Raw genomic sequence first — 25,602 nt, forward strand, 5'->3', positions numbered from 1 at the left:
ATATATAATATAAAAAAACAATAATATGAAAACACTAAGAAGAAACTATACAATTCAGTTATAAATCTACATTTAAATCTTCTAAATCAATAATTGATTTCTTATTAGGAGAACCACAATCTAAAGAAGCTCGTTGGATTTGACCTAAGTATGTAAAATGATGTTGACCAAATTTTTTAATAAATGTCATAAAGATGAAGATACAAGAAAACTGTTGTACAAAGATTTTCCAGAGTTCTATATTTGGGATAAGAGAATGAAATAATGATTACGACGAGAAAAGATCATGTCATAGCAAGAATAAATGGAGTCAGTCCAATTGAAGGAGATAGATATTATGTGAGATTGTTATTGAATAATGTTAGAGGGCCAACATTTTTTAATTATTTGCTAACAATTGACGGGAAAAGATACTCTATGTTTAAAGAAACATCGCAAATAAGAGGATTGCTTGAATCTAATGAAAGTTTGGTAAATTGTTTGAAAGATGTTGAATTGCTTGAAATGCCACGTGATTTTTTAAGACTATTTGCTACTTTATTGGTATATTGTGAACTTGCAGAAGTTAGAAAATTGTGACATCTTTTTTTTTTGAACCCATATGGATGAAACTATAATTAATGATTTATCAAATGAATAATAAGTTCAATTGGTTTTTAAAAACCTAAATTACTTTCTCGAATCTATAGGAAAAAGTACTACACAATTTGATCTCCCCCCAATTCATAAAGACGGATTTGATGAAGACCTCATTTATGTGGTAGTGCTAAGAGATGAAAGATCTATTACAATAGACAAGCGTAATGTTCTAGCATAAACAAAAATAAACGAGGAACAACAAATTTTCTATGATATTATTATAGAAAGAATTGAAAGCAATAAAGGTGGATTTTTTTTATTTTTTTATTTTTATCGATGGCCCAGGAGAAATTGAAAAAAACCATTTTGTATAGAGCACTTTTAGCAACAGTTATATCAAATGAAATGACAACCTTAGCAACTACAGGATCTTGTGTAGTAGCATCAATTCTACCAGGGGGTCAAACAATCCATTCCAAATTCAAAATTCCATTACAATCTATTGATTCAACAATGTGCAATGTATCTAAATAGAGTGTTGTTGTAAAACTACTTCGAAAGGCCAGACTAATAATATGGGATGAGACACCTATAACAATAAGATATACAATTGAAATGATCGATCGATCATTAAGAGATATAATAGATTGTACTCAACCATTTGGAGAAAAAAATATTTATGTTGGAAGAGATTTTCATTAAGTACTTCCAGTACTTCTAAAAGCAACAAGACAACAAGCTGTTGCAATTAGCTTGAGAAGATCATGTCTCTTGGAATAAAATGTATAAATTGCAATTGAAATTTTTTTTTTACAAGGGTACATAACGACAACAAATTTGTAGATTTTATCTTAAGAATTGGAAATGGAGAAAAACCTGCTTATAATGATGTTATCGTTACCTTGCCGCAAGAAATTAAAATGACGCAATGTGAAACCAAAATGGAGATGGAATTCATAAAAAAGATATATTCAAATTTACAACTTCATGCTATACTGATGGAATACATGACAAGTATAGCAATTCTAGCAATAACAAATGATCAAGTTGATTATTTGAATGAACTTTTGATAAATATCTTTCTAGGAGAAGTTACAATATTCAAAGATTTCGATGAGGCAATGGATGATACAAATGCTTACTGTCACGAAGATTTTTTAAATTTGTTGCTACCAAATGGAATATTGCCACATAAGCTTATACTTAAAGCTAATTGTCCTATTATGTTATTGAGAAATTTAAACTCAACCAAAGGATTATGCAATGGAACAAGAATGATATGTTGATTCTGTTTAAACTCAACCTAATGACAAAGGGTATCCATTCAACTTCAAAAGGAAACAACTTCTAGTCCGATTATGTTTTGCGATAACAATAAACAAGACATATGGATAACACTATAACTAATGTTGGAATATATCTTCCTCAACATGTATTTTCATATGATAATTTTACATTGCATTATCAAGAGGAATTTTCATGTCAACAACAAAACTTCTTATCAAATCACTGGGGGATCCAAATTTATTTTCCAGAGAAAAAAATGTTCAATTTATTAAATACTGATTTAGTTTTTCCCCACAAATTGAAGGTATGTATTCTTATATGAAACATTTCTTTCTTTCTTTTAAGCTGTGATCCTTGAAAAAAAAATTCCACATTTTTTTCCACAAATTGAAGGTATGTGATTCTTATATGATTTTTTTTTCCACGACCGCTTCTTTCTCTTTGTTGTTTTTAGTTTTCTCTTGGTTATTTTGGTTTTTGTGTGCTCCTCGGCTAGTGGGATTTTCGCTTCTGGTTGGATTTGTTTGTTTTTCTTTTGGGTTGTCTTTTTATTATGGTTACATTAACCTAACCTAACATAATTTCAAGTGTCAGCTTCATTTTTTCATTTTGCTTTTTATTATGAAGTTTCAATTTTAAAATTAGAGCTGAGACTTAAAATTGTGTTGAGTGAATGATTGAATTTAAGGACAAATTTGTATTTTTACCATGTGGGATCTTCCAAGAAGCAAGAAAGTGATTAGAAAAAATATATATATATATTTTTTAAAAAAGGTTAGTTTTGAAAGATGAAAATTTTTTTAGGTAAAAAAAATATAATTTCTCAAAACTGCTAGGAAGAAACAAAGGGAAAAATACTTAAAAAAGAAAAAGAGAATGAAAGGAAAATTGTCGGAAATAGCATCTTTAAGCTTTTACCTAACAAAATTAGCACAATTTTTTGAAAATTTGTTCAAATAATATTTTTGGTCCATCTTGGGCGAGATCGATGCTGAGAGTATGTTAAAAATTTTAATTTTTTTTCTTAACTTATTGTTTTGGGCTTGTCTTGCTACATCTCGTTTGATTATTTAGATAAAGAAATCGAAATATTATGTCAAATCTTTACAAAATTAAAAAATCACATTACCAAATATTACACAATTTAGTGAAATTTGAAAAATGATTGGTAAATTATTTAGATAATAAGTAAATCAATTTAGAAATTTGTGTAAATATAAATTGAAGTAACATTTGCAAGGTTTTATATAAGATTTGGGAAATACTACTAGAGGAAATTTATAAAGAAATAAGAGTTGGTATAGGATTTAGAAAAATGACATATAACTTGAAGAAATTATGTGAATCTCGGACAAAATATCATCAAAATTTTATTTAAGATTCTTTGAAAAACTCATTTAAAATTTTGAAAATTCATATAATAATAAAAACATAAATTAGGTTAAAGATTTGAAAAATTATAATTTGATATAATATTTAATAAAGACCCAGAAAATATGAAAAGATATAAGATTTGGTCATATGTACATAACAATTTATAAGTTATAAAAATTTAAAAAGTATTCTTACTCATTTTAAAAAAATGTGCTAATTTTACAAGTTGAAAACTTAAAAAAGTATTATTTCTGACCAATTTCCAAAAGAAAATCAAGAACAAGAAGAAGGGGAGAAGAAAAGGAACAGTGGCCCAACGTCTTTACGCCTCTCTTCCTGCTGTGTTTGCAGCTTCAGTCTCCACTGCATCTTCTTCAACTCCGGCGACGAACCCACTCGACGGCAGTCTTCTTCCTCGGCTAGTGAATTGCAGTGTTCGAACGGCAACGGCACTCAAACCACCACACCGCAACCTGCACCCTCGAGTGATCTTCTTCCCCGACTTAAGAGCGGCGTGGAACACCCACGACCGCGGCGATCTACTCCACCACGAGGGCCACACGCCGATCTGTGACGGCAGCGGGAACTCTCCTGGGTATCGGCGACGCGTTTCTTGGCTGATTAACGACCTTTGGCTGTGAGTGTGACCCATTCCGACGACCTCATATTTGATTACTCATAGAGTATATATATTTGCGAGTTTGAACTCGTTCGAACACAATCCAGGAAGGACCGAAGCCCTTGGTAAGATGTAGCTGGTAAATTTTTGTTTAGACCCTTTTGAACTCAATTAAAGTGTTTCGAAGTATCTTTTAACCTCAGAATTCTTCTGTATTTAGGTTCGGGTTAGTTTTGGATAGACTGAATTAGCATTTAAGGTGGACCTTGGATAAAGAACCCATTGGTAGCCCATCTGGAACCTTCTTTCGGTTTAAACTAAGGATGCTTGAAGTGGTTTCTCATTTGTCGAACGATTGTGTTTATGCATGAGATTGTTGAATAACATGATTATAATGGTTGACTGCTGAAATACGTGTGTTGGTATGCGAGGTACTGAATATATTTAGAGACTGTTTGCTTGTATGTAATGTTCGATTATGTTTCCTTCTCCAATTCTTGGTCATGTATGAATTGTAAATTAGCACGCTTTTATGATAAGGGAGCAATTGTTGATGGTTGGTATCCATCAAAACACATGCCCATTATTGTAAATAAAGTAATTTGTAGACGATAAACAACCCTAAATTCACCTTCCCCACCTTGGGTTCAAGCTTTTTGGCTCAAGAATTGCATCTACTTATGACCAATCAACCCTATCATAGGCCTTCTTGAAATTAAGTTTCAATAGAGAACCTTCCTGCTTCTTTGCTTTCCAGTCTCCTTTGGTTTTAGAGGCCACCAAAATGGTGTTATGGATTTGTCTCTCTTCATCAAAGTTAGCTTGTGAGTCATCAATAATGTGAGGAAACACGGTTTTAGTCTCTCAGCCATGGCTTTCGATATGATTTTTCTACAAGGATGTGACCAAACCAATCGGTCTAAAGTCTTTGACCTTTGATGCCTTTCCACATTGAGTCGTGTGGTGATCTGCCTTAGGGTTTTTCTATACCTTTTATTGTTTTTGGCTTTCTTTTAGTTTTAGTAAAATTTTAGAAGAAACAAGAAATAAGCAGCATGAAAGTCTATATATTTACAATTTCATGAAGCTTCCTCAATTCTTGTTTCTCAATGTCTCATTATCATAATGCTACACATGTATATATATAAATTTTTACATGTATTTAATTTTATTTTTGTTGTTCTTTAGTGCTCTTCACAAAAAGGAAAAAAAAAAGCGAAAAATACTTCAATTCCTTCACAAATATCAATTATTAGTATTAAATTGTGCCTTTGGATGCATAGGTGTCATGTCTAAATGTTAATAGGTGGTTTATGAACACTGGTAGTTCTACTTTTGTGATTTTGTATCGATGAACATTGCTTACCAAGTTGAGATAATACTACAGGTTTGGAAACTTCAAAGGGCTTGTTTAAGGAATCCTGTTAAATTATGAGTGTAACAATCAAAGATCTAGATATCATTTTCATAGTTTATTCAAATCTTAATTTTTCTTGGTCCTGAATTCTTTCAGATTGAAGTGGCAATGGCGTTTGATCCAATTTTAGATTACTCCAAAACCCACCGAATAGTCCTCCTTGTTGATCTCAACCCACTTCACCATCTCCAAAGCCCATCTTCATATCTCACTGCTGTCACTTCTACTGCCAAAATTCTACTATCTTTTCCTCCATTTTCATCCTCAACTCTCTTCTCCTTCAGATTCTTCTTTTCCTCTCTCTCTCCTCTCCTTTCCTCCTCCAAACTCCACAGTTTGATTCCTAGTTGCCCTCTTTCTCTCTCCTTTGACCACCCAACTGCAACTTTCCATTCTCTCTCAAATGCCATTGATCTGTTGTTGAAACTTCATCGATTTCCATTGTGTGAAGCTTCTGAATCGATGACCTCACAGGCTTCGTGTCTCGCAGCGTCGATGCGTCAACTTTTGCATGACTATGCTTGGAACTCTGTGATGGAAGATTTGGAACTTAGAATGGCCTCTGAAAGTTTTGATTGCCTTGGTGTTAGAAAAAAATTGGTTGTTTTATTTTCACCATTTTCCGAATTGGTTGGATGTTTGTCTGGATTTCTGGGAGTGGCTATTGACGATGAATGTGTTAATGATCGGGATTTGTTTAGTAGAAGATTTTATGGGTTGTTTGAAAGTGTGAATGCTGCATTTTCGCAGAGGGATATTCAATTTAGTTGGATTAATGTTAGCCATGAGTCTGCTGATAATAGGATAAATAATGATGAGCTGAAAGAAAAAATTAGTTTTTTAAAGAGTGGAATTAGGAACTTAGGATGGGGATTTTGCTCGTCGAACTCCATAGTTTTGGGATCTGCGCTTCTTCCTTTTGGGCTGATTTACCCTAAGATAGGAATGCCTTTGAGAAATTTTGACATTTATAAGTTTCAGAAGAAAGTTCAAGCTCGACTGTGCCTTGAGATTTTGGATAAAAGCGAGAAGCCACTAGAATGCAAGTTTTGCAATCTTGAATTGTTTGATTGGAAGACATTGTTTGAAGACAGATCTGATGATCCTTTGCTTGTACCAGGAGGATTGAAAATGAGATCAGATGGCTATGAGCAAAGGAAAGTATCTTTGGACTTGCTTGGTGATGGTGCTGTAAAGCTACATGTTAAGGCTGTGCAGAAGTGTAGGGAATTAGTGAGATACAAGGGTCATTTATCTTATCCATTTCTTGTGCTTGAATTTCCAGAAGCGCCAGTAAAGATCATCCAGGGAAGTAATGGAAAATTTTTTGCTGATGAGGTTTTGGAAATGATGGCACTTGAACTGGATGACTGTAAAATGCCAAAACCTATTCCTTTTTTTCAGCTTCTTATGAGTTTTCTTTATGGGGAAGGTTATTGGGCATTGGTGTCTATTTCGAATGCCAATGGTGGTTCACATTTAGGAATCTTAAAACCTTTTATGGTTTCTTCAGCTCTTCTCTTTGTCATTGACAACGAATTCTACCCTCTCATGTTGGAGCCTACTAATGAAGATAGGTGTTTGGAAGAATTGGGGACTGAAAAAGGTAACAATACTTGCAAACTTGGTGGTGATTTGACCAGATCACATAATGTTGTTGATTTTGATGCTTCTCTTTCTGTTAAGTGTTCTCAAGATGGAGATGGTAAAATGAAAGCAGAGAAGAAAACTAGACATTCAATCCAAAAATTCACTTGGGCAGATTTTTACAAGGCAGCATTTGAACACGTGAAGATTGATCTTGAAAATGCTTACTTTGACAGATATTGTAATAGCTCAAAGAAATTGAAATTTTTCAAAAGCTGGGTAAAACAGATCAAGAAATCCACTTTATGTGGGCTTTTGTTACCGGAGAAGTTGCAATTACAGTGGGACATTCTCGTTAAAAAAGATGATAGTTTAAGATGGTTGCAACAAGAAAGCAAAGAACCAACAACATCATCAGGTCAAGAAAATCCCTTGGCTAAGGCCTCTGAAACATTGGCTGAAGCAACAATTGACCATCATTTGGAGACTTCCGAAGATTTTTTCAATAATCTTTCCAGTAAGATCCAGCAAGGACTCGAGTCCAAAGTTGTTGACTTGGGTGCATTGGCGGAGCGACTTGTGAGTTCAACTATATACTGGTTAAGTCAAAAGCAGGAAATGCAGGGAACTTCAGATGATCAACCAAATGCCAGAAAGTCTGATTCAAGTATCAGTTGTGCAGTTGCTACAAAACTAAATGAACTCTTGCTGAGGGAGCCCGAAGACTTGTCTACCAAGCCCAAGATCAGTGGCCTCCCCTTCGAGGAGTGTAGTACAGGATCTGCTGGACAAACCTCAGAACACATAGTCAGAGAGTATCCTTGGATTGAATTATTTATTTTTGCTTACTTATAGTTTTCTTATATTTCTTTTGAGATTGATAGTTGAATGATCTGAATCCATTTCCTTCATGCATTTTTTCTTAACAAGCACCAGACATGAATTGCAGATCTTTTTTCGATTGGAGATATTACGTTCGCTGATTATTCTCAATGTTAGTGAATCTATGAAGCAAAAGTTCGTCAAAGATATTTGTTTGCTTTTAGAGACAATTCAATGCCATTTGGAGGGAGGATTTTTTGGAGAGTGGAGCATAAAAAATTATGTTGGAAAAATCATAAAAAGCAGGTACTTGTTTCTGCGAAAAGTATATTTATCTTATTATTATTATTATTTTAATAAAAAAACTTGGAAGTATATTAGGTCAAAAGAGACCACCTAAAGGCAGGGGTTTGGGAGATCCCTTCTTGATAAGACTAGTTGCTAAAGGCTTTTCCAATTATGGTGAATCATAAAAAGATAAAATAGCTTACCACCATGCACCAACTACCCACCCGCTTCATCCCCCCTCCATTAATGAGACCTTTCACAAAAGCATTATTCAGAAAAATATCTATGGAACTACCCACAGGCCCTCCTACCCCAAATCACCTGCCCCCCCATTAATTCCCCTTAACCACCTTGGGCACTGTACATGCTTGCTTCCATTGACTTATCACCCACTATTAGTATACATGGGAGAAACTTTCATGATGATTGGTATCGTATCTTGAGAGCAGGCCAACAGAATATTAGTGACTTTTGTTCCATTATCCTATTCAACCAAACAAAGTCTATTTGAATCATGAAGACTTCGAACAAGCTTCTACACTCTAGAATACAAAAAAATTGGTACACAGTTACATCTCCACCCTCAAATTCACCCTCAAATTTGAATGTTGGAGCAATGAGTCATATCTCCAAGACCCCCAAGTCCCTTCCTATGGTGGATAAATCAAGGCACAAAACCTTTCAATAGATAAATAGTCAATAGAGCCTTGATATTTTTGAACCAATACACCTCCGATCATAAACTCTTGATGCTTAGGAATGGGGTATGAGTTCCTTTCAAGTTCAAAACATGTAGACTCTCCATCTTTCATTTGCTCCCAGGGTGGATGATTGGTGGAAAAAAGAATCCTTTTAATGGTTGATCGGGACATGGATTCATCTCGAAACCAAAGTCTCTAATAGTAAACGAAAAGCAACTATAATCCATTAAGGCTTTGGAACAATAAAATGTAAAATGGATCGATGATGATACAATATCTGGGAAGGTTATTGTTCCTATGCAAGTGTAGTTTTTTGTCTAGCAAGTCCTTCATGGAAGAGTAAACACCCAGGATTGTATTCAACGACATGCTACCTTGGTTTTGCACCCACAATGGTGTGATCTTTGTAGATAGGCGATGGCAGGAGAAGGATCAAGGATCTTGATAATCTTCTGTGGGGCTACTAGTTTACCTACTCTATCTGGAATGAGTGCTTTAGGATGTTTGGGGTTGATGTGGTTTGTGATAGGGATTGCTGGTCTTTGTTTGACGAGATTGTGATGAACTCGCCTTTTTTCATAAGGGGAGGATCTTGTGCCAGGCTTGTTGTTTAGTGCTCTTGTGGGCCGTGTGGATTGAGTGAAACAATAGACTTTTTAGTGGGACAAAATAGTCTTTGGAGAAGGTTTAGGAGGGGGGTGAGGTTTAGCGCTTTGTTATGGGCATCCGTTTGTTGTACTTTTTGATTATTATTTTTTTTGAAACGAAAACAAGACTTTTTTCATTGATATAATAAAAGAGCCAAAAGCTCAAATTACAATGAAACGAATAAAGAAAGAATACAATGTAAAAATCGGAATAACAAGAGAAAAAATGAAAAGACTAATCCTTGGAGTTGAAAGAGACTACAATAGAAGCACCCATAGAATGAACATTCCAAAACGAATTGAACAACTAGCAAAGAGTGAAGCTAGAGCCAAGAGTGATGGAGAACTTCGAAGCATAATAAAGCAGCTGATGCTTGGAGTAGAAAACATAACCAACATGACTAGAAAGATGCCATTGCAGAAGCCTCCCCTTAAACAATTTGAATTTTCTAAAGGACTTGTTAAGACCTCTCGAACTCAACTTTAACTAAAGAAAAAAATGGGGGCGACAGCTAAAACCATCATAACTTCCTTCAAACAAATTGATAAACACCAACCATTTAGAGATGCCTCCAAGCCTCTGGTGAACTACGGTAGGATCTTGAAGACTAAACAAAATAACAGCCCCAATAAAGCACAATCATCTAGAAACAAAACTCACCCAAGAACGATACCACAAGCATCTATTATTGAATGCAGAATGCTTAGGAATTTCACTCTTATCAAGAGGAGTAAATATAGAAACTTCAACCTTTCCAATCGAATGAGCTTCCTCTGGTTGAAATAATTGACAAATGTTGTTATCAAACCCATAAACTCTCTTCTTCATTTCATAAATCCTCTACTTCATATTTTTCAAGCTCTTTACTGCTAGCACTTGGTAATGAATCCCCTTCCGAATCCCCATCTTAGTCATGTTTTTTGTGATGAAAGTTGCTTGGATTACTAGCCGAGAGTCCTCTCACAAAATTTACATTTGAGCCAGGGATTTCAAGATCTGAAAGAGAAAAAGGAGAATAAGTCGAAGAAGATTTGTCAGACCTTTCAGGTATAAGCCGTAGGAGTTGAACTTTGACGCAGTGAGATTCAAACAAATCCGAGTTCACAATCATAAACTAAGAGTTTAGAAACGAAGTCTTTTTCCTGGCAAAATGCTTGGGAAAAGGCTTGAACAAGTTAAAAATCTTCTTTGTATCAACGGTTGAGAGTCACACGCTGGGGGAGAAGAATCCAGATTACTTTTGCAGTGGAGCAATGGAGAAGGGACTACCGGTTGAAGAGGGTTGCCATCACTTGAAATTCCAAGAGAGATTATTAGTGCAAGCATTTACTTCTTTTTCATTGAAGAAGGAACTTGTTGCTTTGTCCTTTAAAAGCTAGACCTCATTGGATAGGGAAATGAATGGACTTGAAACAACTTCAGGTGTGGGGCTGAAAATCTTGGAAAGTGAATCAGCAGAGACAACTATATTCTTGGCGGCAAAACCCATTTAAATTTCTTTCGAAGGGATGTCAAGGGTCACAATGTCTTCAGACGAGGGAATTCTTCAGACAAGGAAAAGCGGTTGAATCCATGCTCTGTTTCTTTGATGAGAAAATAGAGCTTTGTTGGACATTCGAAGTCTTCACAATGTCCACATAGTCTTCTCGTTGGTTTGGCAAAGCAATATTTGTTGACTCCCTTCTCGGGATAAAAGGCTTAGCAGAAGCTTCAAAATTTTTCTGAAATTCTAGGAGCATTAACACAAAAGAATTCCAGCCTTGCATTGATTCTCTGGAAGGAATATGAATAAAGTATTGTTATAATTCTATAGTTAGGGTTTTCCATTCTTATAAATATTTTGTGATATATTCCTTTTCTATGCTTTGTACACTTGTATATATTCATATCTTTTTTTGGAAACGGAAACGAGCCTCTTTATTATAATTAAATAAAAAGAGACTAATGCTCAAGGTACAAGAGAGTTATATGAGGAGCATGAATAAAGAACAAAATGAGAAAAACAAGGCAAAACTGAAAGAAAGGATCAGGAAGCGCACCCAGGCCTCTCAACTAGGTTGACACCCCCTAAGCACCCTCATCATGTTCATACAACGGCACAAAGGCCAAATAAAAACAAGCAAATTGATAAAGCGATAAACCGAAAGTAAAGCTAGACAACAAGCCTAAGAAGCGGGGGAGATGAAAGCTTGCCAATTCAAATTTAAATCTTGTATAGAGAAGTCTTCGAAGTCACTGTTTAAGGTATATATTCGTATCTTTGGTGAATGAATAGAGCATTCTGATTCTTTCTCAAACCTAAGAGTTTTACATGGTATCAGAGCTCTCTAAACAAACTTAGGGTTTTGTGAACCTTAGGGTTTGAGAATGTAGAACCCGTTTGTGATACGTTTAGGGTTTGTGGAGAGGTGAGTTTACACTTTTGCTCACAGTCGCCGTCTTTGGTTCGTTCGCCATCGTTAGCTACCGCAGGAAAAAAAAAGCTAGTTTTTTGACACTGCCCAGTTCGTCAAGGAGCCCAGCAGCCGATCTACAAAACCCCAAAGTTCAAATCTCATCTGACCAGCGCGTGGGGCTCACACACCGCTTGTTCCACAATCCACTCTGTCGTCTGTCCACGCGCTGGCGCGTGTAGGCACGTGTGCCATTTATTTTGGTTTGTCTTTTGTGGGTTTCTTCAGTTTTATTGACTCTTCTTGGTGGTGTGTTTGTTTGGGATATATAGATATACTCACTGCTTGTAAAGACATCTCTTCGGTAAATTAGGGTTTGATTCTCTACTGTTCGGTGTCTATTTTTTGAGGTAATGGCTGATAAGAAACCAGTAGTCATGTCTGAGATTGTTCCTATGGTGTCAAAAGTAATTGAACACAAGTTGAATGGATCCAACTACTATTCATGGAGATCAAATGTTCGCTACTTTATTAAGAGCATGGAGATGGATGATCACATCACAGAAGAGCCACTAATTGATGCTAATAAAAAGATTTGGTGGCGGATTCAAGAATGCTTCTACAGATCAAGAATTCTATTGACCGTGAAATCGTTGAACTAGTAAATCAATGTGAATTAGTCAAGGAACTATTGGAATATTTGGATTTCCTTTATTCAGGAAAGAGAATATTAATAGAGTGTTTGATGTTTGTAAGACTCTATATCAACCTGATCAAGGAGAAAACTCTCTTACAAGCTACTTTATGGATGTTAAAAATACATGCGCGGAATTCAATGCCTTGATGCCAATCAGCATGGATCCAAAAGTTTTAATGGCTCAACGTGAAAAGTTGTTTATCATGAGCTTTTTAGTAGGTCTTGCACCTAAATATGAGATGGCCAAAGATCAAGTGTTGTCAAGATCAAATATCTCATTGTTGAAAGAAGCTTACACTCGAATACTTCATATTGAGAAGACACAAGCAGTTACGTCATCTGATTCTAGTAGTGCTTTGATTGGGCGCACAAATGATTATAGAGGTAATAAGGGGGTTGAATCAAATAGCTCCAAAGGTCATCCCAATAACCAAAGATCAAATTCAAGAGGTATTGTTTGCTATTATTGTCATAAACCTGGCCATACGAAGCGTGAATGCAGAAGATTGATGAATAAGGGTCAGAGGATGCCATCGCCCTTTGCACATGTCGCCTCTACCCCTAATAATCTTGACAAGTCAATTATGATTTCTGCAGAGGAGTTTGTTAAATTTCAGCAATATCAAGAGTCATTAAAGGCATCATCTTCTACTCCCATTATGGCCATCGCAGAGACAGGTAACATTTCTAAATGCCTTCTTTCCTCCACGTCAAAATTGGTCATTGACTCTAGCGCTACAGACCATATGACAGATAACCTAGTTTATTCTCTAACCTTTGTACATCTACCACTTCACCTAATGTCACTATAGCTGATGGAACCTCCACTCCTGTTTTAGGATCAGGAGTCGTCTATCTTACTGAATCAATTTCTTTGTCATCAGTTTTAAATTTACCACATTTCTTGTTTAATTTGATTTCGATCAGTAAAATCACTCGTGATCTTCATTATTGTGTCTCATTTTTTCCTGGTTATTGCTTATTTTAGGATCTTACGACGAAACAGACTATTGGTAAAGGGCGTGAATTTGAAGGTCTTTACATCTTTGAACCATAAACACCTACGACCATTACATGCTCAAGCGTGTCGTCTCCCTTTAAAGAGCATTGTCGTTTAGGTCATCTGTCAATCTTTGTGTTGAAGAGTTTTCGTCCACAACTTCAACATTTGTCTTCTTTAGATTGTGAGTCATGTCAGTTTGCTAAATTTCATCGTTTGAGTTTGTATCCTCGAGTCAATAAACGAACTAGTGCTCATTTTGAATTAGTCCATTCTGATGTTTGGGGTCCATGTCCTGTTGAGTCCAAAGGAGGGTTTAGGTATTTTGTTACATTTGTCGATGACTATTCTTGTGTTACGTGGTTATATTTAATGAAAAGTTGTTTTGAGTTACTTTCTCATTTTCATAACTTCCATACTGAAATTCAAACTCAGTTTAGTGGTACTCTTAAAATCCTACGGAGTGATAATGTTAAGGAATATTTCTCTCATACACTCAAGTCTTATTTAGATACCCATGGCATTCTTCATCAATTTTCTTGTGTCGATACTCCATCTCAAAATGGGGTTGCAGAATGGAAGAATCGTCATCTCCTTGAGACAGTCAGAGCTTTGATGTTTCAGATGCATGTTCCAAAATCTTTTTGGGCTGATGCTGTTTCCACAGCTTGTTTCTTAATAAATCGCATGCCCTCTTCCATTCTTAAGGGTGAGATATCTTTTCGTACTTTATGCCCCAAGCAACATTTGTTTTCCATTCCACCCAAAATATTTGGTTATACCTGCTTTGTTCGGGATGTTCGGCCTCAACATACCAAGCTGGATCCAAAGTCCTTAAAATGTATTTTCCTTGGTTATTCTCGTGTTCAAAAGGGGTATCGGTGTTATTGTCCTAGTCTAAATAAATATTTTGCCTCTCATGATATCACATTTTTTTTAACATACCCCATTTTTTTCATCACCGTCTTTCTCTTCGAATAAGAGTCAGGGGGAGCATAAGGAATTAGAGGATGATTTCTTTGTCTACGCAGTTATTTCTCCTTTCGATCCTCTTCCTGATTCATCTCTACCTGTGGCTACCTCTACTCTTCCACCCATCGTTGAGGTCTATACTTGACGACAACCTCCTTCAGTTCCATGCCCTGTACCAAAGTCTTCTTCGTCATTGGATCCAGAAACGAGTGATGATTTTCCTATTGCTTTACGTAAAGGTAAACGTACATATGCTCATCCTATTTCCTCTTTTGTTTCATATAACCATTTGTCGCCTTCCATATGTTCATTCATTGCATCGTTAGAGTCTGTATCCATCCCTAAAACTGTTCATGAGGATTTGTCTCATCCTGGTTGGTGTGCCGCAATGGTGGAGGAGATGACTGCCTTAGATGATAATTGTACTTGGGATTTAATTTCTTTCCCTGCAGGAAAGAAAGCTATTAGTTGCAAATGGGTGTTTGCAGTTAAAGTCAATCCTGATGGTTCTGTTGCTTGGTTAAAAGCACGCATTGTAGCGAGCGAAAGGCTATGCACAAACTTATGGCGTTGACTATGTTGATACTTTTTCTCCTGTAGCAAAAATGGCATCTGTGAGGTTGTTTATTTCATTAGCTTCAATCAATCATTGGCCTTTACATCAACTTGATATTAAAAATGCATTTCTTCATGGTGATCTTCAAGAAGAGGTGTATATGGAGCAACCATCAGGGTTTGTTGCTCAGGGGGAGAATGGAATGGTGTGTCGCCTTCGTAAATCCTTGTATGGATTAAAGCAGAGCCCACGAGCTTGGTTTGGTAAATTTAGCCAGGTGATTGAAAGCTTTGGAATGCGGAAGAGCACGTCAAATCACTCGGTCTTTTTTAAGAGATCTGAGGGTGGTGTCTTCTTGTTAGTCGTATATGTGGATGATATTGTGATTACTGGTGATGATGCTTTAGGATTCAGTCTCTAAAGACCTTTCTTCATAGTCAATTTCGTACAAAAGATTTGGGCATGTTGAAATTCTTCTTAGGAATTGAGGTAATAAGAAGCAAGAAAGGAATTCTATTATCACAGAGAAAATATGTACTTGATTTGTTGACTGAAACAGGAAAGCTAGGGGCTAAGCCATGTAGTACACCCCAATAATGCCCAACTTACAACTCACAAAAGATGGAGAATTGCTAAAAGATCTTGAAAGATATAAGAGGTTAGTGGGAAAACTTAATTACCTTACAGTGACTCGACCCGACATAGCCTATTCAGTAAGTATTGTGAGTCAGTATATGTCATGCCCCATAGTTGATCATTGGGTTGCATTGGAACAGATTCTTTGTTATATGAAGGCTGCTCCCGAGCGTGGTTTATTATATAAGGATTATGGTCATACTAATATTGAATATTTCTCAGACGCCGATTGGGCAGGATCTAAAGAAGACAGAAGATCAACCTCAGGGTATTGTGTTTTTGTTGGTAGTAATTTGATTTCTTGGAAGAGTAAGAAGCAAAATGTGGTGTCACGTTCAAGTGCGGAATCAGAATATAGAGCAATGGCACAATCTGTGTGTGAATTGATTTGGATATATCTTTTTGTTGAGTTGGGATTTGAAATCACCACATCGACAAAGTTGTGGTGTGATAATCAAATAGCACTTCATATTGCGTCTAATCCAGTATTTCATGAAAGGACTAAACATATTGAAGTTGATTGCCATTTTGTACGTGAGAAAATTCAACAAGGGTTGATGTCTACAGGATATGTGAAGACTGGAGAACAATTAGAAGATATCTTCATGAAGCATTGGATGGAAGACGTATAGATTATCTATGTAACAAGTTGGGCATGATTAACATATATGCTCCAACTTGAGGGGGAGTTATAATTCTATAGTTAGGGTTTTCCATTCTTGTAAATATTTTGTGATATTTTCCTTTTCTATGCTTTGTGCACTTGTATATATTCATATCTTTGGTGAATGAATAGAGCATTTTGATTCTTTCTCAAACCTAAGAGTTTTACAAGTATCTACCCCAAAAGATGGCCAAACAATGCATTGCATAATCCATCCTGAGGAACCATGGAACTTAGATAAATTTGTGACACCTGAACCATCACAGCCGTTCCTCACAAAGAAGTGTGAAGCAAAACCCTTGATCAGTAATTATTAGCTTAATGCCATTCTTTTGGGTCGAAGCTTGTTCTTGTAGGTAGTTGAGGGCTTTTAGGCCTGGTGTATTCTAGCAATTTTCTCACTTAAAGCTTAGTTTCTTAATTTTAGGGGAAAAAAAATTTCTCAGGTAGGGTGCAAAATGTGTCTACCAGCAACATATTTGGATCTTCCACTGAATGCAAGGTGGAAAGGGAAAGGGACCTACTTTGCTAAAGTGGTTTGTCTGACTCTTGTCCAAGCTACTCTTTCAATCTTACTCATTTATTACTTAACTTCCTGTGGCATGGAAGCAAGGAAAAAGGGGATATCCACCTTATTGCAAAAAGTTCCTCTTCCCATAGAAGAGAGAGGTCTGGGAATTAGTGACATCAATTGGAAGAGTCGAGCGTTGTTATTGTTGAAATATTGGATCTAAAGGTTTTATGTTGAGAAAACACCATGAATTGGCTCGGTGGTTTATAAAGGCCTGGTAAATAATAAAGAACTGTTTACATAAAGAACTTAGAGAGAATGGGTTCAATTTATGGTGATCACCTACTTAAAATTTAATATAGTTTCTTTGGCAACCTAAAATAGTAGGGTTAGACTGTTTTCCCATAAGAATAGTTGATGTTAGGAGTGCAAAGCAAACCCCACATTGGTTAGGGAAGGAAGTGATAATGGGTATATAAGTGAGGGCTTATCTCTATTGGTATGCTGCCTTTTAGGTGGTTCCAAAAGCAACGCATGAGGGCTCAAAGTAGATAATATCATACCATTGTGGAGATAGAGGAGGTTCCATTGTCCTTATCAATTGGTATCCTTGTCGTGATTTGTATCTAACTGTGTGGGTAAAATCCTCAAATTTTAAACAAAAAAATTTAGTGAGCCTCGTTCATGATCTATCTGGATAGTCTTGTTGTCTCCCCTACCTTGATAAGAACAAGTGTGATATGTGCTCATGCTCATGCTCTATATGGATGTTGACTCAAGATGAACAGGATGCACCTTGGGATAAAGAGCAAGATCAATTAGGATGAAGTGGATGTGGCTTAAGATGAAGAGCAAGCTCTCATGGTTGGGAGCGGACGAATTTGTTCAAGGAGGGGCTGAAAGAGTGGTACTTTGTTCAAGGGGAGGTTTGTTAGGAGTGCAAACAAAGTCCAAATTGGTTAGGGAAGGAAAAGATCATGGGCATATAAGTGAGGACAATTATCTCCATTGGTATGAGGTCTTTTGGGTGGTTCCAAAAACAAAGCCATGAAGATTTATGCCCAAAGTTGGTATTATCATACCATTCTAGAGATAGGTGGATGTTTGAAGAGATTGATTTTCATGCTTCCATTCTTAGCTATAAAGTGGGGAACTTTCCCTTCAACTACTTGGGGTTTCCCATTGGGGGAAAGCATGGTGCCATGGGAAGGTCTGAGGAGAAGTTTAAAATGAAGATTGATAAGTGGCGTGGCTTGACTCTCTCGAAAGTTGTTTGATTATTTCTTGCTCAGTTGGTTCTTAAAGCTTTTGACTACTCGTACATTTTTTCGCACTCTCAAACTAGAGAATACATGAAGGAAATTTAACTAGAGTTAGTACACCCAAACTTAAAGTGTTTCTAATTGGGATGAGTTGAAACCAAAGCCATAAGCTCCTTTTATGATATTTGAAGAATCTACCGCTCTTGCTACATCCATTGTCTTCACTGTCAGGCGACAACCATATAGGATCATAAGTTTTTTAATCTTTTTAATGAAAGACATTCTACAAAATTTCATTGATGAGGAGATGAAATTTCAAGAGTGGACCACTCAGAAAACTAGGACCTACTCCATCATAAAGAGTAGACCACTTTGAATGACACCTTCCAAGGTTTTTCTTTTTCATCACATGTTGATAAACCTCGTTGAAATCTATGGGTGCTATTTTCACCTACATAGCTCACTTGGAAATTCTTCAGTCATCATTATAACTTCCACCACACATTTTGCATAACTGCCAAGTCAATGTCCATGTAGGGGTGGGGTGTGAGGAAAAATCGAAAAATCACTTAAACCGACCGAACGGTTGGTCGATTTAGTTTCGAACCGGTCGGTCTGTCGGTATTTTCAGGTTGAAGATATACAAAGACCAAAAATATTCGGTTGAGTTTGGGTTAAGCAAAAAAAACATATTAGAAAACTGAACCAGCCGATAAAATATATACAATAAACATTACAATTGGTTTGATTGGTCAGGAGGCACACATAAAACCTTAAGGTCGCGGGATCGAGACTGGGTAAGCGCGAAATTTTGTTTTATTTCCCAAAAGACAATTTGCAATTTGTGGATTTCCTCCACTTAGCCCACCCAAGCACACAATTAAAACGGTAAATTGCAAATCAAGCCGACCAAACCGCCAGTTCGAGCGGTTCGAGTAGTGTGGTTTCTTGTAAGGTCAATTCGATTCCGATTTTCTGTATTTCCTTAACCAAATAATTGGTTCGGTTCTGGTTTTCTACAAAAATCGATTCGAACCGAATCGCTTACACCCCTATGCTCATGTGCAAAACTTGTAAAACAGCTTAAATCACATCTTCTATCATGGCAAGACTTTTTTTTTGAACCTTTGCTAGAATCCACCACTCCTAGACTCTACTGGACCACATCACCGCTTAACTTGCTCTTGGGTAACTCAAATTTTATTAACACATCCTTAACTTGCACTTGCCACAAGTCGAAGTTGTAATCATTCCATCTGATTTTTCCACATCAAACTTTTCTAGATTTGTAAAGCTTCACACATGCTTCACTCTTGAAGTTTTGATACCACTTGTTGGGAAAAACCTCATACTACTGCAAGAATAAGAAAAAAATAATCGAGACATTAAAAGAAAACAAAACTTGGAAACACAAGTGTTTACGTGAACTCCAAAACTCCGAGAAAAATCATGACCCATCACTATGTGAAAAATTGTTATAGTCACACAAAATTCTCTCCTGTTCCCAATCACAAGAACATTCTCAAAGGTTGTTTACTCATACCTGTTTTCTTCCTCTCAAACTAGAGAATACATAAAGAGACTTTAACTAAAGTTAGTACATCCAAGCTTAAAATGTTTCTAACTAAGACGATTTGAAACCAAGACCATAAGTTCCTTTTATAGTGCTTGGAGCTCATCACTTCTATGAACCTCTCCGATGTGGGGCAGTCACTCTTTTAATATTTTGTCAAAATTCAACCGAAAGTCTTTTTTTTTCTTTTTTTTTTTTAAAATTATTTTCTTTTTAATGGGACCTTAGCCATTGTTGTATTACCATGATGTTCTACAATAAAGATCCCCATGAATCTATGTTTCACCAAATTGGTGCCTCCTTTGCAAAAAGGATGAGAAACATTACATCTATTCATGTCTTGTAAATACATTATCCTTTTGGAGGATTTTATTGGTTGCTTTTAACCGTTTCACTGCATTACTGAGACGTTGGTTTGTATGGTCTCCCTACGGAGTGAGGACTAATCGTATTTTTCTAACAAGGAGAATGGTTTCAATTGTTTTCTCAACATTCAGCTTTTTTGGTCATTATTTGATGTATAGCCAAAAGAGAGATAAAAGCAGAATTCTCTCCAAGAATTTAATGAAGTCTTTATCATGAATCCAAAGTTATTGAATACAAGGAAAGAATTCTCTATTTATAGAGAATTAAATGTAAGATAGGATCCTAAAAGGATGACTAAAAAGAAACTAAAAAACTAATTAGAAAACTAAAATCTAAGATTAACCAAGATCAATTTGAATTTTCCAAATTATCTCAATTCTATTACATCATTACCTTTAGGTTTATTATGTTTTCAAGAACTTATTATATATTAGTTTTTCTATTATTGAAAACGTATTCACGTAATATATTAATTTTGAAAGACCAAATTGGACAAATGAAAGTTCATAGACTAAAATTGTATGACTAAAATGGCATCTTAATGTTCTTTAAACAATTCTTTCAAGTTTAAAAGTTCAAATGTTGAAGGAACAAGGTCACGAATTTTGATCTCACAAATCAACAAAATTCAACTTCTTTATGACCACCCTACATGAAAATCTATAAAGGAACATATATTTGTTTGGGTGGTTAGTGGTTGTTATGAACACCAACATATATGCACTGAAACATGGCTTTAAGGCTTGTTATAAACATCAGCATATAGCATATTTAGTATTTACTCTGGGGAATGACTTTATTACATTGGTTTTTTGGACAAATTCCAAAAACCACCCCTGAAGTATGGTGGTAGTTGCAACTACACTCAAAATTTTAACTGTAGAAATTGGGCCCTCAAAACTTCTACAAATGTTAAAATTGAATCCTCAAACTTACAATAGTTGTAGAAATTGGACCCTCAAATGATAAAAATTGAATCTCAAACTTATATAATCAATTCTAAAATTATGCAAGTCTTAGGGTCCAATTTTAACATTTGTACAAGTTTGAGAGCTTAATTTTTATAATTGAAAGTTTGAGAGTGTAATTGCAACTACTACCATACTTTAGGAGTGGTTTTTGCGAGTTTTCCTTGTTTTTCTATGTTAGGTTCCTTATTCCTCTATAGGGTTCAATATTATTATTTCTTTCATTGCATCTTCTGTATGTATATGCATCGGGATTAGTTTATGGATCTCTCGGGTTGGATCAAATGATTTGTTTCAGATTCAAATTTTTGTTGTTGATGGATGGACATTTTAATTATCTTATTTGCTTAAAATTTCAGGTATTGCCAAAGTCTAGGAGATATTGTGAATAAGATCTATGAAAAAATGGATTTGTTGTTGTTTGTTGATGAGAATATATCTACCAATCACCCTCTCTACAGTGAGGATAGCAATCATTCTTGGAGAGACAACTTACTTAGCGATGAAGTCGGTGACAACTATAGCTCCAATGATCCAGTTTCAGGGGAAAATAAAACCCATGAAAAAAACAATGAAAAATCTCCAGGGATCAATAATGTCTACACTTGCAAACTGATCAAAGCTCAAGAAATGAGAGAAAGGGCCAGAAGATTTGCATCTTTCACGAGTTGGGTACCAGATTTGCACCGAGTTTGGGCACCAAAGCAAACAAAGGCAAGGAAACCTAAGATGAATCATCTTAAAAAGGCATCGAAAAGGAAGTACCCAAATAGGGAAAGCAATGACCTGGTTTGTGAGACTCCAGAAAAAAGTCACTCGTTCCAAAGAGAGCACCAAGATGGCGATGAAGAAGCTGTTAAGAATGGAAATCAGTCATGTCGTTCTGTTTCCAAGGCATTATTTAATGACACAGATTCATAGCTTTTAACAATACCTGGAAAAAACCTCCCATTAGTTGTAAAATAACTAGCAGTTCATCTATAGCTTTACTTGTAACTCTCCTCTTGTATATAGCAAAGATCAACCAACTTCTGAAGAAGCTGTGTATTTGCTTTTCAATTTTCTAGTTTGAACATCATCCACTCTTTTCACTCGGTTTATATATTTGTTCATTTCTGCTTTCTTGTGGTCAGAGTGGCTGAAAAAAACATGTCCTTCCCTATAAAGGAAAAGTAATATACGGTTTTCTTTGATAGCGTTGTCTTCCTGTCTTCCTTACTCTTGGTGTAAATTGAATACTCTCTGTTTACTCTTAAATAGTTTTTCTTCTATGTTGTCCAGTTGGAAATGTCTCTTTTGGATTGAGGCTTTGTCTCAATCGTTTCAATTGGTTATACTTCCACATTTAATATATGGTTGTCTCATCTTAACACTGCTAATTTTCTTGTGTGTTGTTTTGTTTTCTAAGATTGAACGGGTGGCAATGGAGCAAAACAGCGAAAAAGAGTTAAGGATGTCTGGGAACATGTGAGCAAACGAGGCATGCGAGAGCCTAAGCTGGAAATCTATCTAAAGGCTGGGGTCATTCCTCATGGCGTAGAAGGTTCTTTCTATTGCTTGTGCATTTACAATTCATTTCTTTTATTATTGTATTCTTTTTATTCAATCAATGGCAAAATTGAATATTCTTGTCACAGCTTTTAATATTGGCGTTGCATGAAAGTTACACATCTTTCTGTAGAAATATTAGGCAAGGGTTCAAGATGCGCTCAAGCACGCCTTTTTATGGAAAGGCACAATGCGAGAAGCATTCCCATTGCTTCAATGTTTGTGCCTTTTAGCTACCGTGAACATGTTCAGGCTGACACGTGCTCGCTTGACAAAAAGTTGAAAGAGGAAGAAGAGACAAAGATTGTTCGTTGTATAGATGTTGATGCAGTGTAAAATCATCAAAGATCTTATTTTATTCTTACTAGGATACTTTCTTTTAATGTATAGTTTTTATAAGAAGATTTTGTATCTTATGATTATTTATTGAAATAAAAAATTCAAAATTCAGATGATATCAAAACGTCGAATGTTTTGAAAATCTCAAAATTTTAAGTATCGTTTGGAGTACCAACTAAAAGTTGGTAGAATGGATTATTGTAGCCTACTCTATATTTGGCACACTAAATATAATAGTGGTGTGGACAACTATTTATAACCTATAATTAATTATATTAAATACTATTTAAAAAAAAATCTTATAAATAAAAAAATCCAAAAAATATTTATACTTTATAGTAAAAAGTTATATAAAATGTAAATTTTTTTAATTTTTTTTTATATTTAAAAAGATCCCATTTTAAAAGTCTCTTAGCTATAATATTTACTAATTTTTATTTATCCTCTTTTTTTTTTTAGTTATAGTATTTAGTATTTTCTATCTAAACAAAAATAATTTATATCTCAAACAAATTAATATAGCGGAGATTAAAATGGCCTGTATTCAAATTATTATAGCGCAGATTAATCAATCTGCCTACCAATGTTCCTAAGTTTTTTAAACCCTAAAAGACCTTAGCCACTGCTGCCGCTGTCGATCATATCTGATTGCTCGCCACTGTCGGTCAATTACACATCTCCGTCGAAAGTTGTCTCAGCCGCCAGTCAATCTCCGTTTCTCCAGACGTTCCATCTCCGCTGCTTGATTTGTTCGCGAGTTATCACGACCGATCGTCCTTGTCAGCGTAGTCGCGCCGCCCTATTCAGCCCATCGTCCCAGCCGCCCGAGTTCGACTCGCGAACGATCAGCAAGTGAAGGACCGATCCTTTTACGCCAGTACTGTTGCGAGACTTGTACTTCAAAAATCCTTGAATCTCCGTTTCAGTTCCATAAAGGGGTAAATATCCGGATTCAAAGCCCATTGAATACCCAGCTCCCCTAGCGGAAGGAGTACACGCACTTGATCGGATCTGATTTGCGCCGGTCAGATCTGCATCGTCTAGTCGAGAATCGTCCAATCAGATGCATCGTCGGTCCCTGTCATCCACATCCCAGATTTATGCCGCTCGGAACCACCTGCACAGACGCCCAGATCCGGCTCGGATCCACGTCCACGCCGCTGCTTGGATCCCAATCGGCACCGAACAGAACCCTGTCGGTGCTCTCAGTACGTTCACGCTAGTGCCCGGATCACATCCAACGGTCTTCTCTCGCGCAAACGGTTCGTGGGTTTTGCACACCTGCTGGTTCAGATATATTTCAAGAACCGGTCCACTCAGTCCGAAATTCGGTTCCGTCTAGTCAGCATATTTGGTTCGGTTCGTCTCATAGAAACCAATTCGGTTTGGCCCACATAAACTGGTTCGGTTTGACCCACATAAACGGTTTGGTTTAGATTGAGTTTTTTTTGTCTTATTTTTATCGGGACATTTATACGAATGACCCATTTTTTGGGTCCAAAATATCAAATGACCCATTTTCTAAAATAATATCAATTGACCCTCTGCTGATATCACGCCATACCAGATTACATAAATGCTCTCACCTCTTTGTCTTCTTATCCTTCTACTGAAAACCAAAACTAAACTAAAACTCTTTAAAGGCAACGGCTTGCAAAATCCATCATTTGAAATCTATCATTTGAGCTTGCAAAATCTTCCACTACTGCCGACAAATCGAATCTGATCGGAAAGTGATTTTAATCTGTGTCGATTGTGTCTCAAACTGATCGGTAATGGGGATAGGGTGGGTTGTTATGAGGTTTAGAAATACTGTGAACCTATGATTTTTTTTGTTTGTTTTTCTGGTTTTCGATGTGTTCTGAGGTTAAAGACGAGTAGAAAGAGAGTGCGAGTGATATAAGTGAGAGTGAAATCAGCGAGAGCGACACTAGAGAGCGAGACTCGCGAGAGCGATACCAGAGAGAGCGAGACTAATGAGACAATGTCTAAAGAAAATCTTTCTTTCTTTCTTTTTGTCTTGGTGGCATTGAAAATCCAACATGTAGGGCGTCAATTGTTCTTCTCTGTCGATGATGCTCGCGACTTCTTCTCTAACCCACTTCAGCAAAATCAAAGTTGATAAAACTAAAGAAAGCAAGAGAGAGTGAGATCGAGACCGATAGAGAGCGAGAAAGAGCGAGAGAGAGAGTAAAAGAGAGATATGAAGAGAGGGGGAGAGGGGGAGATAACGAGAGATATGGAGGGAGAGAGAGCGTGAGATATGGAGAAATATGAAGTGAGAGGGAGAGAGAGCGAGAGACATGGAGAGAGAGAGAGCGAGAGAGAGGGGGAGAGAGCGAGACATATGGAGTGAGAAAGAGTGAGAGATATGGAGTGAGGGAGAGAGATGAGAGATATGGAGAGAGAGCAAGAGATATGGAGAGAGAGTGGGGCACATGGATGAGATGGATAAGCGAGACCGACTAGAGCGAGAGGGGGGAAGAAGATGACCCATTGTTCCATGGATATTTGCAAATGGATCATCAATGAGAGCAAGAGCAAATGCTTTTCCGCGTGCGCGCGAGTATATTTTGGTAATTTCACTAGAATTTGACGTCAGCAAAGGGTCATTTGACATTTTTTTTCAAAGAAATGGATCATTTGACATTTTTTTTTAAAAAAAATGGGTTATTTGAAATTTTTAGTCCAATTTTTAGGTCATCCATACAAATTCCTCATTTTTATCTCGAAGGCTATTATTTCCATTTACCTATTACTGTTATCATGTAAAATGAACTAATTCATCAAACCAT

General features: G+C 36.3%; 1 protein-coding gene and 1 long non-coding RNA gene across 5 annotated transcripts; both read left to right on the top strand.

The window, feature by feature from the left end:
• The first annotated feature begins 3,487 nt into the window (after positions 1–3,487).
• Positions 3,488–22,115, top strand: LOC120071347 (LIM domain protein). Of its 4 annotated transcripts, none has more exons than XM_039023586.2 (5): positions 3,498–3,984; positions 4,080–4,144; positions 5,373–7,678; positions 7,800–7,991; positions 21,280–22,115. In XM_039023586.2, the coding sequence occupies exons 3-5, from the start codon at positions 5,385–5,387 to the stop codon at positions 21,839–21,841; spliced, it is 3,048 nt and encodes a 1,015-aa protein (XP_038879514.1). In that variant the 5' UTR covers positions 3,498–3,984; positions 4,080–4,144; positions 5,373–5,384; the 3' UTR covers positions 21,842–22,115. The 4 variants fall into 4 exon arrangements, with proteins under 4 accessions (XP_038879500.1, XP_038879514.1, XP_038879507.1 ...); XM_090305782.1 differs by having other exon boundaries at positions 3,522–3,984; positions 4,080–4,290; XM_039023572.2 differs by lacking the exon at positions 4,080–4,144 and having other exon boundaries at positions 3,488–3,984.
• Positions 22,116–22,324: 209 nt separating this feature from the next.
• Positions 22,325–22,949, top strand: LOC150038902 (uncharacterized). Its single transcript, XR_016523829.1, has 2 exons — positions 22,325–22,463; positions 22,558–22,949. It is a non-coding gene; the product is annotated as an uncharacterized LOC150038902 (long non-coding RNA).
• Positions 22,950–25,602: the final 2,653 nt, after the last annotated feature.

This window comes from Benincasa hispida, chromosome 1 (assembly GCF_027475165.1).
Source record: "Benincasa hispida cultivar pf3 chromosome 1, pf3_genome.v1.1, whole genome shotgun sequence".
In the NCBI taxonomy this organism is placed as follows: Eukaryota; Viridiplantae; Streptophyta; class Magnoliopsida; order Cucurbitales; family Cucurbitaceae; genus Benincasa; species Benincasa hispida.

Excerpts from the sequence above, each read along its gene's own strand:
- LOC120071347 (XM_039023572.2), top strand. The coding sequence starts at position 5,385 with ATGGCGTTTGATCCAATTTTAGATTACTCCAAAACCCACCGAATAGTC. Across the intron at positions 7,679-7,799 it reads TCAGAACACATAGTCAGAGA|ACATGAATTGCAGATCTTTT; the intron begins GTATCCTTGGAT and ends AACAAGCACCAG. Across the intron at positions 7,992-21,279 it reads GGAAAAATCATAAAAAGCAG|GTATTGCCAAAGTCTAGGAG; the intron begins GTACTTGTTTCT and ends TTAAAATTTCAG.